The 18239-nt window shown below is 43.5% G+C and overlaps 2 protein-coding genes across 2 annotated transcripts in view; both read left to right on the top strand.

Moving 5' to 3' along the window:
- T265_13919 (hypothetical protein) overlaps positions 1–2255 on the top strand; it is a gene marked incomplete at both ends in the record, with an annotated part of 10407 nt that extends 8152 nt beyond the window's left edge. Inside the window, 2 exon segments of the mRNA XM_009171160.1 lie at positions 1854–1994; positions 2004–2255. Of these exon segments, the coding sequence (XP_009169424.1) occupies positions 1854–1994; positions 2004–2255 (393 nt within the window).
- Positions 2256–18077: 15822 nt separating this feature from the next.
- Positions 18078–18239, top strand: part of T265_05978 (hypothetical protein) — a gene marked incomplete at both ends in the record, with an annotated part of 4035 nt that continues 3873 nt past the window's right edge. Inside the window, one exon of the mRNA XM_009171130.1 lies at positions 18078–18152. Coding sequence (XP_009169394.1) covers positions 18078–18152 — 75 coding nt within the window. The remainder of the gene's footprint in view (positions 18153–18239) is intronic.

Here is an 18239-nt window from a genome sequence, read left to right as displayed (position 1 = left end):
TGTGACGAGCACTTAATATGTTAAGTTATTTTGGTCAGTCAGTTATTTTGGTTCGTCAGACTGATCAACAATACTTGACACTTGATTTGCGCTCCAGGTGTCCTCATTGGGTTTGAGAAGCAACCTCTCCAGTCAGTCTACTGGAAACGGCCCACGGAGAACAATCTTGATTTAATGGGTGAGTCACGGCCATCAAAGCTTCATCAGCTAGCTGAGGTGCTCAAGCACACTACACACCACGCTACTCCAGTCCAACCGGTTTTTAAATTGAAACAAACTTATATCATCGCATCATCAGGCATAGTTTAGTGTAATGCCTTCTTGATGATATTTTCTGCATAAAAAAGACATGAAAGAACCGGCTTTTCATATCGGCACCCGAAACCTCGTTCTTCTCACCGATCAGCAGGTACAACTCATTGGAAATCGATCGGTTCCACCTCCACGCTCGTTTTGATTTAACCATCCATCCTTAGTCACGTGACTGTGGACTCTGTATGTTGTTGAATGACATACAAAACAGGAGCTTGCGATGCTCACTTGAGCAAACAAACTTCAGGATACACACATACATACATACTTGAACAGAGTGATACTGTGAACGTCAATCAACCAGCAGAGTCTAGAAACAGTTTATCTTGTGGCACTTTTGAATCTAAGTTTGTCTTCTTGCTTAGCTCTTTTTGTCAGCATCCGCGTAGATGGAAGTCATTTTGACAGATTCGGGTAAGTCTGCTCAAGTGAGCTTAACAGAGCTAAAAACTATCGATCCTTGTTCAATTCAAGGTCAGGGAAACACGACGCCTGACTTCTGGCCCCTTTGAAGCTGTTCAGTCCATGCGGACACCGATCAATACTGCCCGATAAAGTCGAAGAAACTAAAACCAACTCCTCGACTGTGCTCCTACTGGCTGCGCTTGATTACTGAACGTTACCATCAAAAAGGGTGTTTATTTCAGGTAGTAAACGCTGTATTTTGATGCAGACGAAGGTCGATTCACTATGCCCAGCCCATTTCGGGATGTGAAGTGGATGAAGATAGCCCTGATTGCTTTTTACTTATCCAAGTCATCTGAATCAACGCAAGATTCGAACACAGTAGGATTTTAGCTACCGATTGAGTGTTCAGGTGCTTCATCCGTCATTGGTGATCGATTTAGTCCTTAAATACTCGTCAAATACTTGTCAAATACTTCTCAATACTTGTCAACACTTGTTAAGTACTTGTCAATACAAGTCGCGGGTTCGAACCCAACGAAGTATGAAACGAGGTCATTCGTGAATGAGTAATCTGCGAACAAAGTTTAATCAACGGAAAGAGAGAATGCTCAACATATAAAGGAGTAACTGGGCGATGAAATTAAAGGATTGATTTTACACTAATCGATTGTAATGATTTTATAGTAAATCAACTTTAACACAAAATTTCCGGAAAGTTGAGCAAACACAATGAACAACATGGCTGAAAATTGTAGAAAGTTGAAGCGATTTAAAGTAGAGTGATCTTTTGAAGATAAAACAAATTCCAACATTTCGACTGCAAGCTGTTTGACCACACTTCTCAAAATTTTTTGATTACTCTCGTACAAGTAAATAAGATGCTATTTTGGTCACCTTGTTAGTGCTTATGTGGACTCGAGTCCCAATCAATATGTTTGTCTGACCCACTGTAAATGTTATTCGAAATTTTGACAAAAGCCAACTGGTGATCCACTTGGGGTATCAAGAAATGGAACAATTGCCTACACGAACCAGTGGCGAACATCTGTGATGACAGACGTGCGTTCGCACATCGTACACCTGGTTCTGTTTACAGTCACTCAAACCCGGGGCGAGATAGCCCAAGTGATTAGAGCGCGAATTTACTGACCGGAAAGTCCGTGGTTCGAACACGACCTCTGCCTCTCGACTTCCCCTGCCTAGGCTTGGGTGACCTGTCTGTATCCCAGCCCTCGTGCAACCTTCGGGTGGCATGGCAGTTTGGCATCGAAACGGTACTGTAGCTAATAAACTCAAATGCTGGCCGGCTTCCCCAACCATTAGAGTACATTTTGACGTCGCACATGCAGACGGCAAGCAAAGAAGAAGACCGGGTCTCTCGAAAGAACCAAATTAGTTTGCAGATGAGTGTATATTCGCTAAGAAGCAAGATTCCTGTCAGTTCTCCGTTTATTCAAAAAATTGGATGTAGTTTCCTTGGATATCGTCGTCCAGAGCTACGCAACACTTCATCTGGAGTCACAATCATTGACTAAACGAGTTTGTATGGTTTATCAGCGTCTCATCTCTGGATATGAAGCCCAGAAAGAACGTCTTGACCGTAAAGCACACGTGTAATTTCATCATCGGAAGTGACGAGGACGTCAGACTTGCTTATGAGACCTACAGGCCTGAATATCTGTTAAAATTGTGACCCGCTTTTCACTTTTGTGTTAATTTTGTGCTCTGATAACGAATTAGCCGAGGATACACCGCCATTCTATTGTTTGCCCGATGCGCTAGATTCAAACAAGGCGCCAGTGTGAGTGCGTGTTTTAAACAAACAACTTGTTACGGGCTCGATAGAGTCTGAAAATAGGATGACGTAGGGAGCGACTAAACGTCGAGCGCCTTTTCATCAAGTTGCAACATGACCCCAGAAGGATGTTCCCTTGTCAAACTGAACTGTTCGTGTGCGAAACTACACTTGCCGTCCAAAGTATACCAAACTGTAAGTCTGATCACTCAAGACCAAGTTTCTAGTCTACTGGTTTTGAAGATCTCAGACGGTTTGATTTGTTTCTCCGTTTATTTTATGTTTGCTACAAAGCATTCAGCATCCTGATCCTATTGACCGCTGTTGGGCATCTCATCTCATGCAGACCAGTTGCCTTTGGTATGCCCTTCTACATTTGCCGATCGGTATACTTCCTGTCACCAGAGATTTACGTCGATTTTCATACTACTGGAACCCTCTCAGATACATTTTTCTGCTCAACCCAAGCTTATTGTAGAGAAAATTATGGCTTTCCGGGTATGGATCAATACACTCCAACAGGATCCTCAATTTACGACACAAAAAGCTTAACGAAAATACCTCCAAAGGCTCGAAACTCAGTACCAGGTTCATTGTGACTCGGTGACCAAAGGGTCTACAGCTAAAAGCGTAGTGAAATGTTAGGATAAATCGATGAAATAAGAGGTACGTGTTCTAATTAGTCAGCAGATGAAAAACGGTGGTATCTCATTAGAAGAACCTCTAATTAAATCATTAATCATCCACCTGCTAACAACGTGTCATTGCACTGCAGGCTGTACTGATTTAGCAGTTTTGAGAGTGTGGTACACTAAGCAACAGTGGACCTTTTCAAAGATGAACTAAATGTTTTAGGTAACTAAATCCCTTGAAGCTTCCCATCAACCCTTTCGCTAACATTTGTTTTTTTCCCGCAGTACTAGACACACAGATGGCCGTAAAACTGTTTAAGACGTGTTTAAAGATACGAGACACCAGGATTTGAACCATTCGAAACAAACCGATCTTTTGATTTCAGAAATTTCCGCTATTGAGCGCCCTCCCTCTTTCTCAGACCAGGTGTCCTCACAGAGGAATCTAAGGACCGATTAGTGGCTGATTATGAAAACTGGTTTCAAACTGGGAACACCTACAGGTATTCGGTTGCATCCACAAAACTGTACATGCGAAACCTATATGAATGTAATTTTCCGAAATTCCCGCAGCCATTTACAACTGGACCTAATCAATAACTCGAGTTCACATCACTCCTGTTTGAACTGTCATCCTCCTGTCTTGACTCAGTCATTCTGGTGAATCCACACCAAAGTGGGGGAAACACCAAACTCGAATTTCGCTTTGATTAGACACGTGACATGCGAGGCGAGCGTCCTTGTACAAATCCACTGGCATACACAGGATGCACGTGAATCGTCACGTCTGAACAGGCAATGGTGTTCGCCCTTGGGCGACGTGATTGGTTCGCCCCAAGATCAATTTTTGGTGTGAACCCACCTGTATAATTGCGCCAAAATAGTACAAGGACTGTTTGAACGGATGAAAAGGCAAATCCGTCAACAACCTACAACTAATCAAACATTGTCTGTCTGTTTCCAAGCTTCCAAGGCGTCACCTGGCTAGGAAGTCTTAATAGCTGCATCAATCGTTCGACGCAAACGGAGCAGTTGCTGGGTCGTTGTCCGGGTAGCCGGACAAACCAATCGTAATCATTGAAGCGGAACCCGTCCACCTGCCCTAACGTGATTATTTCGACGCTTCCAAAGGAATGGTCATCCGAAGTACAGCTTCCGGAATGGCCAAGGATATGCACTGATGAACTCTAAAAAGAGAGAAGTTCCAGTTCACAGCTTCCCCCTATTCTGGCGTGGACTCATCACAATGATTGTGCCAGGGCAGGAGAAAGACTGTTCAAACAGGAGTTCGGGCATGCCTTTCCGTGCAGACATCCCAACCGACACATTCTATGTCACGCATGGTTTACTGTCCCACAGTTGTCATGAGCTCATACCCCGTTTCCGACCCAGAGAACATCCGCATATAGGAATGAACGGATTCATTTTTTTCCACAAATTGACAGGCCCGGTCAGTTAGGCATGCAGAATCGGGCGCCATCAAGGCTACATCGATTCTCTCTGCATACGGCCGCCGTCATTTTAGACTGATAACAAGCTAACAGTGATCGTGACTCGCTTCAACACCTAATGCACTCGGATGGCTACATTGGAACATTGCCCCTAATCGTGAGGATGGCGGTTGCCACGACTAGTTACTGCCTTGAACAACCGTCACTTTGAAAAGGTATCACCATGTTCTGTATTTTTCAAGGTCAAATTTCCGATAAATTTGTACTGCAGTACTGTAAGAGCATGAATCTTTCGATACAATCGTGCAGTATCTTCCAAACACCAGTGTACTCTACTTCATACGGAATGGGTCTCGTTTGATGAACCTCCCTAGCTAGTAATTATCCTCCTTCAAAAAAATGGAATGTGATATCGAATGATGTGACAAAGATCAATATTATGAGAGACCAACCAATCGAAGGATGCAACCAATGGGTTGCATGAACTGGAGTAGTGTTCCGGAAAAGAAAACGGTCTGAGAACTGGTGTTCCTTACTTAGCAAAGTTGTTTTGCGGTACACAGGCACATCAACTTGCCACCGGATGTATGAACTTCAGTGGTAAATGTTCACGCTTGCTTCTTTATACACTGGATGTAATATTAGCAGAAGAATATCGTAGAAACATGAACAAAATCACAAGAGCAAAACCGGTGGTTTTATTTTCCAAAGTTTTCATGGAACTTGTGAGTAGTATAGAAACGCACTTTGATCCCACGTACACTATCTCAAATGCAACAATGGGCGGCTATGTAGAGCAACATACAGGACTGTCGTAAGAGAGGACTTGCCGACAAACCCCAAGAAAGGTGAAACCTTGTCTTGTCAGAAAGCCTGTTGCTCTAAAACAAGTGCACCGGCGCATGCTAGTCCCCCCGAGATGTAGGACGCCCAAACGTTGAAGCCCATTTTCGAAGAAGGTAAAAACGGGCTTTGCGAGAAGAAAACGTTTACGAGCGACCATCTTTCTTTGAAAATCTATCAGCATCAAACTTCTACCGGTTGGAGTGAAATACGCGATTTTGGAATATTCAATCAAACCCTGTCCTCAAAGCGAAGTCAGTCTGTGTTGAAATGCCGAGAAACAATGTACAGCTGTCCAATCCTTATTTAGAATAATCGGTAGTACAAATCTGACGAAACAACGGGGGATTCCAGCTCGTGACATTCCCGTACCAACTTCGACTCCACTTACAAGCAGTTGCACAGGAAATGGAACACCTCATATGCACGTTGTTCTTAAAAATGAACTTTCTTGGATATTCATTGACTGTTACACAATTGTAAACGAACACTGCAAAGCAATTCCACAAGTTCCATAACAAACTTCACTTTCTATTAGACGCAGTGTAGAGCTTCGATATGACCGCAGACTACTAGCATGCCTCATCAGTAGTATACGCCTTTACACTGGTAGCGCGACAAACTCGCATTTAGACAAGATATACCGTCACTGATTCTTCAACCTTGCGGTTCACATAACTCGGTCAAATGTTGGGTGGATCCTCCAGAGAGGGTATTCCTACAGAAACTGCTCATTCGACTTCTGAGCTAATTACTTGTGATTTGAAAGTAGTCTGTTCAATAACTTCGTAAATGAGTGACGAGCAAAAGCTCGCTGCGGACCCTTTCCACGCCCCACCCGATCATTCGAGATCAATCTGCTTCCGTGATAAGCAGCTGTCTGTTAGGCATTCACTTTGAGCAACGTTATCTAGTAACGGCCTAGCACTGAATCAGATTTTGCGGAACAGTTCTCACCCCCGGATACTACTAAATGGAAAATCGGCGTTACTGACAAACACAGGCTACAAAATATCAGAAGAGAAGCTAAAAACCTCATTGGCACACATATCTTGGAGAAATCAACATCCTCGACTGTCTTTCCGAGTTATCTGAACAGACTACAATAATGAACAAAGCATTATAAAACGGCTCAAAAATGTTCACATCATGCTTTCATCAAATTCGGGGACGGCGCTTGACGGAACCTGATCACATACTACTCGCCCCCTTCATCAGTAGTATTCCTCATTACCCTGGTAATCCGCTCTACTGTCGCAGATGAATACGACCACCTCAAGGACTTCCAAAATGTTTTTTTCACTCTAATTGCCTTTTTTGAATTGGTATGGTTAACCTAAAATAGCCATCGTTATGATCAACATTGGCGTGTGCATAGCAACCAGTAAGTTGTTTCGCTTGTCTTTATTCTCAATTTTTTTCACAAAGGAATGTGGAGGTGATAAAATTAAACCAACCGGTCGATCGGTATAGGTTTGTAAGCATGTTGTATTGATAAAAAATAGCGCTTGAATCACATAGTGCTCAAATACTGCCCGATCTTGTGGAATGCGATAAATTTCTCATCTTTGTGAATGCCGTCAGGCCAGAAACGTGGAAAACCTAATTTGTGTGGCATGATCGGGAACCACAGGTGGTGGTAGGCAGTAAAAATTAGCTCACACCTCACGTTTATTTTCGACTGTTTTGGGACATGTCTGAGACTAAGTAAGAGCAACAACGTAACTGGTAAATGAATAGGGCTATATTCTGTCCAAGTGCGAGTTAAACGCCGTGCTAATCTAAGGGATTAAACACGTTTGAATGGTCATATATCGCGGACTCGCCTGAGTTTCTTCATTTCGATGCGGATTGCTAGCAGCAAAAGTATGAAATCACGATCGCAATTTCCAAAACTGTTTCAAGCTTTAGAGGAAATAATCGATTGGACATAGTCGCACTGTCGGGCGACTTTGACTGGTTTCTGTACAGATTTCTCGAATCAAACAAGAAGTAAATTTATACACATTTGAGACAGTTGAAAGGATCAGTCGAAGTTGGTTTTCAAACTGGTGACCCCAATCCTTAATCCACAGGAGCCAGTACGATTTATTTTCAAAGAAACTGTACCAGCGGTATTCTAGTCTTCTCTACACCAACCTTGGTTAATATACCCTCTAAGTTTTCATCTAATTCCGCTCTTTGCTGAAAAACTTTGAGTATCCGTAAGTCCCGGGTGGGGAGTACAAATGTAGTTGATTATGTTCTTGATTAAGCAACAGCATTCCGAATAAGGAAACGATCGTGTTTAAACGCCTTGCTTTCTCGACCTCTTAATATTGATTGATTCTTCTGAGAACAAAACAAATCGACACCTCCACAAATTTTCCTCATGTTCTTTGTAACATACTACTCATAAGGCTGCTGAAAATCCATCGACAGCCAACGACTGGCTTCGCCTTCGTTGGGGCTCATCAGGTCGGCGCAGTCCCCGAGTTTCCGTCAACCGTATGTTCTACTTGAAACGAAACTACATTCATTTTCAAGCTAATTTGGTTTTTCGAGAGACTCACCTGGAACCCAGCTGAATCTCTCGTTTGTGATGTTTCCGGGCAACTAAATGTGCTGCATACAGGCCGCCTCATGTTTCAGTCGCTGCGATATTCTGGATATCGCGATACATGTATATCTTTGTAATGTACTACTCATAAGGTTGCTGAAAATCCTGAGAACATCACAAACGAGAGATTCAACTGGGTTCCAGGTGAGTCTCTCGAAGAACCAAATTAGTTTGCAAATGAGTGTATATTTGCTAATTTCCTCGTGTTCATTGTATGTCAACGAATTTCGATATAAACGCACCTGTGCGTGAGGAGGGGGTAAATTTGGTTTCAAACACCAATTTTCCGAGAAATATGGCATCCTATGCAGCAGTATCCAATAAACATCACCTTTTCATCTATGAGTGCGATTTATTGACTTCTACCGGTTTTTCATGAACAGGTGTTAACAGGTGTAAAGTGGACAACAGTATCCTGGAATTAACCGCCTGCTGTTCTGATTCAAAACCCGGGAAGAAACACAGTTGGACGAATCCCCTTTTCGATAAATCGACCTTTTCGTTGAATAGTTCAATTTTGATTTATTCTTTACAATTCGTCATGGGGTGAAGGGATGTGCTACGGTGTCCGTTTAAAGTCACAAGGAATTTGGCACAATCTCTACATCACCATGTATCAAAGGGTAGAAGAGAACGTGTTGTGCTTTTTTTTGTACGCTTTCCACGCAACCAGGTAACTCCCTCAAACTGGATGCATTTTTCACTCCGTTTGATGACAATGAGATTGCAGGACACCGCAAGCTTGATTCTACCTCCTGAAGCTTGCCGAATAGCACGATGTCGTTCCCAGTGAGTAATTAGTAACTCTTGGTCTTCCAGTCTTGAGCGGCTGAAAAACAGTGTGATTAGTTCTCACTCAGAGAGTATGTAGAAGCAGTCATCCATCAATCATGAAACCAACATTACATCGTCAAGTACTCACTGGCTCTTGAGTGACCACTTTTCAGACGCAAGTTTCACCCATCTTGTAAATTTATTCCGCTTGTAAGTCACTTATATGTTGATCGTAGTGGGAGGAGATTTCGTACTCTTCAATTGAGATTTTTTCCGCCTGTGAAAAGGTGGGAGGCGCGGTAGAGCTGTTCCTTCCTTCCATCTGGAAATTCGTCACTTGAGTAGCTGCAGAGGTTTCTCTAGCCAAAGAATGGTTGTCGCTATATCCTATCCAAGTTAACCCAAGTTAATGACACCATAGCCGAATTGTTGGGTTTTCAGCCACTGACCAGAAGGTCGCAAGTTCGAAACCCTCCGCTATAGTTTCTTGAGATGTATACTACTAATTCATTCCAATTACGATAAAACACCTGTACACTCCTACTTGGCCTATCAGCCTAAGTTGTTTTATGGTACTGTCAGGGCATCTGCGACATTTGATGAGGTATCGCATCACGACAGAATCCCTTATTTACGCAAGCTTCTGACCAGCGTCGTTTGGCACTCCCCTTCGTTCTACTTCATACCAATATGGCTCACCCATTTTAGGGGTGGGCATGTCCCAAGGGTCGAACAATGAGCTTTTCGGAACCTGATGCAAGCAAGAAGTTACTGAGTGTGAGATATAGCCCCAAGATATGTTATTCTTGTTAGTTTCTAGTTTATCCTAAAGTGCTAGGAGCTGCATTGAAATAAATCGATTAAATAGCACTCCAGTTGAGTCACGTGAATAACCGTTTTCGTTGAAACAGATTTCATTGGTTGTTCTTCACTCGCCTTTGACCTGCTTGTACGCGACAGTGATCAATAGATCAGCCGGTTTGCGCGTTCATTGACTTTTTCTGGTTTGGCCAACTGCAACAGGCCATCAGTCGGCTACCCAGACCGGGGTTCACGGCAATAAAAAAGCATTAAGGAGACTGTGGTCCACAACACCCCACTACCACTCTTCCGAGCGAGATGGCTCAGTGGTTAGAGCGCGAACTTCCTGGCCGGAAGATCTAGGCTTCGAATCGGACCTCTGGATCTCGACTTTTCCTTTCTAGGCTTGGGCAACTCAGCAATATCCCAGTCCTCATTCTTCCCTCCGGGTGGCATGGCAGCTAAGAACCGATAGGGTGTTACAACTAAACGATCATTAAATTTGAGGAAGAAAACAAAGTATGACCTAGTTTATCGATTAGTCTCGTTACTTGATCAGTTTTTCGGCCTGAGCTGCCACTCCGATGGTGTACGCTAACTTCATTTCGTGCTGTTTGCATTCACACATGTAATATTTACATGCATTTTGAGAACTGTTTACATTTTATGAACCCACATATTGATTTGGCGAATGAGCAAGTCCATCTTCTCGCTTCGTTATCCTCTAGACTCTCCGACATTTATGGAATTCGGATAATTGTAGATGGGCTTTTATGCCTAAAGACAAGCCGTATAAAACGAAGGCACCTCTTGGGACTTGAATATTACTCACTTGCCTCGCATACTCTAGAACCAAGTTGAAAACTAATTGGGTTGGTATCAAATGAAATAGAGATTGCGGAGCTTCGCTCCCCCCGATACGATCTACTCCAACATTGTAGACACGCACTTGGCGAAGAAAGCACTGTTTTCCATGCCCATTTCAGAGTGGCATAAACAGAGAGGTGGCCAACCCTTGACTTGGCAGAGGAGTATGAAGGAGATCACGAAACGCTTGGGTGCTGTCGGTGCTACTCGCCTTCCAGGCTGGGGACCGCGTGACCTCCACTGCGCCTGGTTGGAGGCGCTGCAAGATATGGCTTCTAATCGATGTCAGTGGCGTTTTTGTTGTCAGTTTTTATTTAGATTGCCTGAGTGACTGTCTGGAAGTGTAGGCACCTCGGAATGATTGTGTTAAGCTAGCACTATGTCCCTTCCCCGTCCACCTTTATTCTTTTCTTTACAATAAGGCTTTCGAATAAATCATGGTTGTACGGCAGTGAAGCATCGGTGTTGAACACTGATATGATGCTGTCGGTGATGATGATGATTTGGCGATGGAAATTTATTCCTTCACCGACCGTTTCGTCGTAGACGCAGTCATAGACTGTTTAGGCCCGATTTGCCATGCAGACGTTCGAGGACATCCTGGGTCTGGGAATTGGAGAAGCCACGTTTTACAACACAGAGCCAATGGGCACTTTTCGATTCATTTCTGCACAGATTCTTCAGATTTGTTGAAACCCCTTTTGAACGTTATGAATGACAAATTGGGGAACCTCGACGGTCTTGTCTTGATGCGCGAAATCACAAATATTAGAGCTGCATAGGTTATTCTCAACCGGAAAACACATCCGGGCATTTGGCCTAACATCTCAGAGAAAAGACAAACGGACCTGAAGACCGAGGTAATGATAGCACTGTACTGGATCAAAGAATGTACGGTCCACTGATCTCATTTTATCACCGTGTCAATTTAATTCAGTTAAATGTATCCTCGACCGAGGCAAGACCCAGCTTGTTTCTCACCGTGCATTGTCCCGTACTGTCAAGGTTACTTAACCACCCTCGTTGTTCAGATTCGGGCTGCCCAATAATGCGTGACAGATGAAGTTTGAAAAATTTCCATTGTCTCGTCATACTACCGGGTGGATGTTACTTTAAACCGCTGACCTAATCAACCAAATCAATCTTTTTTCAAAAATGATCACTTATCCGCTGACAGATGGTGGCTGACAGCTCCCTGTTTCATGAGATTTTACCACGTCAACTCACCGAACTTATCAGGAGTTTAACGTTCATGAAGAGCGATTCGTTGGTGTAATTCTAGCACAGCATTTTTGTGTCACGTGATCATTCAATTGTATCTACACGTTGCGATAAAAAAGAGTAGGAGGTGGGAGGTTTGCTCATGCCTACAAGGGAGACGCAACTAGCTATATTACGGGTTGCCTTGGACCATAGTGATGACGTTTCCCTCTGTTATTCAGATTGCAGAAAATGATGGGTTCTAGATGAGGACTGGAAATCTGCAAAATATTTAACTCCGTGTTTCCTAGGTCCACTTATTTATCTCAACTTAAGTTAGTGAGTTAATGCACTACTCACAAGGTTGCTGAAAATCAGTCGACAGCCCATTTTCGCCCTTCTTGGGGCTCATCAGGTAGGCAAAGTGCCCGAGTTTCCGTCAAGCTTTCCGTTTTATTTGAAACCAAATTGCACCAACTTAGCAAAATGCACTCATTTGCAAACAGATCTGGTTTTGCTGGAGAAACTTTCCTGGATTCAAGCTGAATCTCTCGCCTGTGATGTTTCCAAGCAATTGAATGCGCTGTATCAGACCGCCTCATGTTTCAGTTGGTACGATATTCGAGATATCACGATATATGTATATTCGTAATGCACTACTCATAAGGTTGCCTGAGAACACCACAAACGAGAGATTTAGCTGGGTTCCAGGTGAGTCCCTCGCAAAATCAAATTTGTTTGCAAATGGGTGTATTTCGCTAATCTCCAGATCTTAGTGGGTCAAAATATTGACAGTTCGAATGCGTTTACTGAAGGTCGATCAGATGACCGCTGATGTGTTCGCTGAGCTTGGCAGTTAGCTTGCAAACGTTTAGTCCACGGTCGAGGAGACATTGTCAGTGCGCAGTTGATGGCCACCCGATCAACCAACAGAAACATTTCCAACTATTTGGTACTCAACTAAGTTTTCTCTTGCCAGATATCTTCTGCACTGGCTCTAAGTTATGAAAAGTTTATGTTCCACGTGTAATAACGTCAGGCGAAGTGAACGGAACTACGAGTATCTGTCTGTGGTTACCGTCCCACTTGTGAAATAAGTTTACTCCTACTGACCCTCCTTGAGTAGCAATGTAATGTAGACATGACGAGTCACTGTATTTCAACAGCAGGCTGACAGCAACGATCGATTTGACCGATCAATGCCTTCGAATGGGTTCATGTAAGAGCATTGTAATCATCAGGCACCGTTTTCGGAAATTGGTCACTCAACCACTGTACATGGTTACGTGGACTGACTACTCATGCCTTCCTGGGAACTCTCAAGTAGACACGCGTGCCCACCGATTATTCTTGGTGAAAAAAATGACGCTGATTAATGTTTTGTGGCAATTTTTAGCCCCTTTTCTGGTCAACTGATAGTTACTCAAGACGCCGAGTTAACCTCCATTTCGTCTTGTAAGTGGAACCAATATTGCTTAAAAGCCTAGAAGTACTGAACGCCTGTTTCATCCTCACTAGAAGGCATCAGAGTTGAGCAAATCTCAGGTGGACAGTTAACCGCTCGGCTACAAACAGCCAATCAGCGTTGTGACCGATTCAAACATCACCCATGTTTCAGTCGCATAAACCACGTCACGTGGTCAAGTATTGACTGGTTTCTCTAAAGGCAAATTCTCAGACGGGATTTCCACTCATCTCTTGAGATACACAGGGCTGATAGTTCCAAAAAGGGATCAAACAGCTTCTTGGCTTATCGGCATTGACTGGTTTGACTGACAGGGTAAAATCTCAGTGGCAATGTTTCAAATATGCTTACAGCGTCATCAAGTTGACTGTTAGTATCGTCACCTCGCAATGGTGTATTCCTTTCTCATAAACGCAGTACGAGATACAACAGATGTCTGTGAACCTTGAGTTCTGGTCGGGGCTACCGAGAGAGATTCAGTCACTTTCCAGAAGAGTCTCTCACGAAACCAAATTTGTTTGCAAATGAGTGCAAGTCGCTAATTTCGCGCAATTCCAGTTCAAGTAGAACATAAGGTCGACGGAACCTCGGAGGCTGCGCCTACCTGATGAGCCACAAGAAGGACGAAACCGGTCGTGGGCTATCGAAGAATTTTCAGCAACCTTATAATAGTGCATTACGAATAGGTAAGTTTATGTTTATAAACGCGCCACTCACTGGGATTTGTAAATTATCTTGTGGCCCCCATCATCCAAACCGACGTTGTTAATTCGACACTACATACTACTCATGAGGTTGTTGGAATATTTTCGACATTCCACAGGCGGTTTTGCCAGTCTCAGGCCCATTAGTTAGGCAAAGTCCCTTCGGTTTCCATCAATCTTGTGCCCGACTTGAACCCAGATTGAACTGCTCGGACAAATACAATCATCCGCATACGAATTCCAATTTGAGCAGACTCAGTTGAATTCAGCTGAATCTCTCGTTTATGACGACCCGCTTCGCGTTATGTATATATCAAGAACATATATGCACACAACGCACTTCAATTAGACCGGAGTAAAACTTGAAGCGACAATGCGTCCGCACATTTGTCGGACAGTGTGCGCATGTGACTACTTTAGAACATTGGCAGCGAACAAGTTATTCAACTTTCAATTAACCGCGCCAAAAACAAATGAAAATGCACAGTCCGAACTGCTCTATCGATTGTTGATGAGAGAAGAGCACGTGAGTCACTTAAAGTAAAGTGGACCTCCGCATGGATACATCCGGTCTACGTCAGACCATGTGTGCCAATCGTCCGACCCGAACTTGGTTTTGTTTGTTGATCCAGTGCGATGCAGTTCAGTGGCCAAGATGATATGAGATTATTCATCGACTGTGGTGTGATTTCGCTACCTCAACAGATCGTTAATAGCAACAGCTTAATCACAGCGGTATCCGTTCAAGGTACACAAAACCAGCCTCGTTTAAACAGTCTTCGTGCAAGAACAATACTACTCACAAGCTACTCACAAACAATTCGACAGCTCACAACCGGCTTCTCCCTTCTTGAGGCTCATCAGGTTGTCGTAGTCCCCCGAATTCCTGTCAAACTCATGTTTGACTTGAACAAAAATTGGACAGATTTTTAACAAATACACTCACCAATCTGGTGTTCGCGGAAAACTCGGCTGAATCGCTCTTTGATGCTATTCCTCAACTGAATGGGCTAAACAAAGGTTGTCTTGGATACCGCAATATACGTTCCACGAGAAAACTACCCACGTAGTTACTTAAATCTCTTCGATAGTACACGAGCAGTTCCACCCTTCTTGAGGCTAATCAGATCGCCGCCGTCCCTGACAAAATAAACTGACGTATCTCGAAGGTCATACCTGACCAAAATATGAGGCGGTCTTTGTACAGCATGTTCACTTGTAGAAGAATGCTTTAAACAAGGAATTCAGCGGGAATTCAAACTAATTTCCCTCTAAAACTAAATCGATATCCAAATGATGGATGCACTCGAGTCTGTTCACAATTCCAGTGTGATTGATCGAGTTGGCTCACCATAGATAGAAAGGAACACCCAGTTCGAGCATTCTTCGCCCTGTCGCTCATCATCAGCCATGCCCTCGGGATTGAGTGTCTTTTTATCTGAGGCAATCAGGCCACGACCCTACTCTACATTCGATTGAATTTGAACAGGCAAACAAATTTCCCAGTAGACATTGTATGTGGACGCTAGGTTGCTATACCTAAGCTGTCGGTCACTAACTGTTCATCACGATATTGAATCAGTAGTATATCGAATTCTGATAAATAGTTTCACTAATTTCGACGTCTAGGAGTAGTAGTAGATTCGTTCCAGATTTGGGCGGAACCTGAGTTTGCACAGTTGGGGGTGCGTTAGCATCTGAATTTTCAGACAGTCACACTTACTACTTATTTCTACTTCCTACTTATTATCGTTCTATTGATGGCACGGATTCATTATATTGTTCTGAGTCTATCTCAGTTCGAGACTGGCGCGACTGATCCGCACAAAACTGATTGCTCCCAAGGCGAAAAATGAGTCACGCCACACTAACACTACTTACTTATTTCTACATCCTACTTATTATCGTTCTATTGATGGCACGGATTCATTACATTGTTCTGGGTCTATCTCAGTTCGAGACTGGCGTGATTGATCCGCACAAACCTGATTGCTCTCAAGGCGAAAAATGAGTCACGCCACACCAACATATTGAAGAAGTGGAACTCGACTATTCGAGCGGGTACATGCAACCAGTGATCTAACAGTCTGGATCATCGTCAACCGAACCGAAGACGTCCTCGTTAACATCATCGCTGACAGCACCAGATCATTCTTCCATGTCTTACAGCCATGATGAATGTGGAGGCTCCACTTTGAAATTTGAATAAAAATCTATGGAGAATGGACCTAATTCTAGTCTGCTCCAGGTAACCAGATTTGTCTGCAATTTTCGGTACTCAGTCGGAAATTCCGAGGGGAAACTGACAAGAAGAATAATATGGACGGATCTTTTCCACACAAGCCCTGCCACTAATGCAAAAAGTGCATGTGGGAAAAGGGGATCCCCGACACTTTTTGTCAGCTCCAATTTAATGTACGCACACAACCTTGACCTACTTTTGATGAAAACAATTCCTCATCCGTGTCTAGGCTCAGTTTGTGCAAACATTTTCTCCGTTCGGACGTAAAACCTTAAATGAACTTTCTGATGCTTGCAACTATCGTTCATGACAAGGAGACGACAAAAGCGTTTTTTGCAAAGCCACGCAGTGATCCATCAGCAACGTTTATGCAACAATGGCCACCAAATGACACTTGAAACCGTTTCTGACAGGTGGAGGTGTAATGGCCGACAGTGTTGGCAAGAAATCGGTCTTCGAAAGAGAACTTGGCTGGAGCGGCCTAGGATGGAGTTTAGGACAGTAATTCTATTCATTTATTGCTGGCTCAAAGATTTGGCAAAAATCAAATTCTGCTCAGAGGAATTATCTATTAGCCACACGACTGCTTTTGACTGGAAGAACATTCTTCGCGAAGTTTGCGCCTGGAGGCTTTTGCAGACTCCAACAGTTATGCATGGGTTTTGTCCAGAGACCAGCTGCCCGTAATGACCGAACGCACGTTAATTGGACGGATGTGATACGCAGCACACGGACCAAACGAAGGCATGCCCTGATTGGTCAGATAGCCGGCCAATCAGGATCGAGTGTCTAGCCCGACGCATCTTGTCCCCACATGGAGATTCTAGCACGACGTTGTGGAACATTCTGTGATTACCTCATAAATTCAGTCGTAATAATCCTCCTTTGTCTCCAAAAATGGCCGTCACAACAGGCTTTCCTCAGCTGGTCTACTGCCTGACTTAGTTCTGCTGTTAATAATTAGTCGGTGATGTGCATTGTTAAAAATCTGTTTAATGTTTTCATCAAAAACTCTGCTAATCCCAATAAGTTGTCGTCTAGACGCAACACACTACTCACAAGGGTGTTGAAAGCATTTTTGCAACCCACAACCTTTTTGGCGCTTACCAGGTAAGTGAAGTTGCTGAGTTCTACTTAAACCCATATTGGGCAGATGTTGACAGATACTCTCGATTGCACACGAATTCAGTTTTGACTGGAGATTCAAATGAATCCAACCGAATCTCTAGTTTATGACGATCCACTTCGACTGAGTGTGATGCAATCTGTAGACTCATGTTACAGTTGGTACGATGTTCGAGGTATCGCAACATGTTGTTGTCTGCGCCTACCTGATGAGTCCCAAGAAGAGAAAAACCGTTCGTGGGTTGTTGGAGGGCTTTCAGGAACCTTGGGAATAACATGTTACGTCTTTTCAACAGTGCTCTGAGATGGTACCCTTCAAACTTACCTCGGTTCTTCATAGTCCGGGAGTCGCCGTTCTATCTTATATTTTTGCAACTTTTGGGGCTCTCAAGGGCAACGATTACAGAAATTTGATGAGATTCGTTACTGCCCTTACTATCCGTGTTGTGAGTCACATTTTAGGATAACAATTGGGCAACACGCACATCTATCTTTCTTGACATTGTTGTGAAACATACTCGTTTGATATGCAGACAAAAAATCGGTAACACCTGAAGAGGTTGTGAGGCTGAAAGACGAGAATCACGTTGCAGGTAATCCATGCATTTGGAATCATCAGCAATGGAAATCTCACGAAATTCAGAGGTCACCCGAATGGCAGTTTGAACAGTTAACCATTATTTAACCGTGAGTATCTGTGATGAACATGACTGATACTCTATTCAATCCTCCATTCATTATTCTCTTGTTTTAATATTCCATATGCTGTACCTATTCGCCAATTCGAATACATACGTGCTGCTTGTTACGCTGCGCTGAATTCTGGATTTCTGGTTCGTCTGGTTATACCGATATACGTATGGAACTGAATTCTCACATTTTGGCGTCGCGATTGGAACGATTCATCATGCCTGCCGAAATGGAACCATTAGATGTCAGTTCAACTGCGCGTGACGTGGAGGATTAGTTGGAGCGATTCGACATATGGTGTCTCACAAAATTCGATATGGATGATAAGAAA

The sequence above is a fragment of the Opisthorchis viverrini genome, assembly GCF_000715545.1.
Source record: "Opisthorchis viverrini unplaced genomic scaffold opera_v5_119, whole genome shotgun sequence".
NCBI lineage: Eukaryota > Metazoa > Platyhelminthes > Trematoda > Opisthorchiida > Opisthorchiidae > Opisthorchis > Opisthorchis viverrini.
This window is presented reverse-complemented; position numbering and strand designations above follow the sequence as displayed.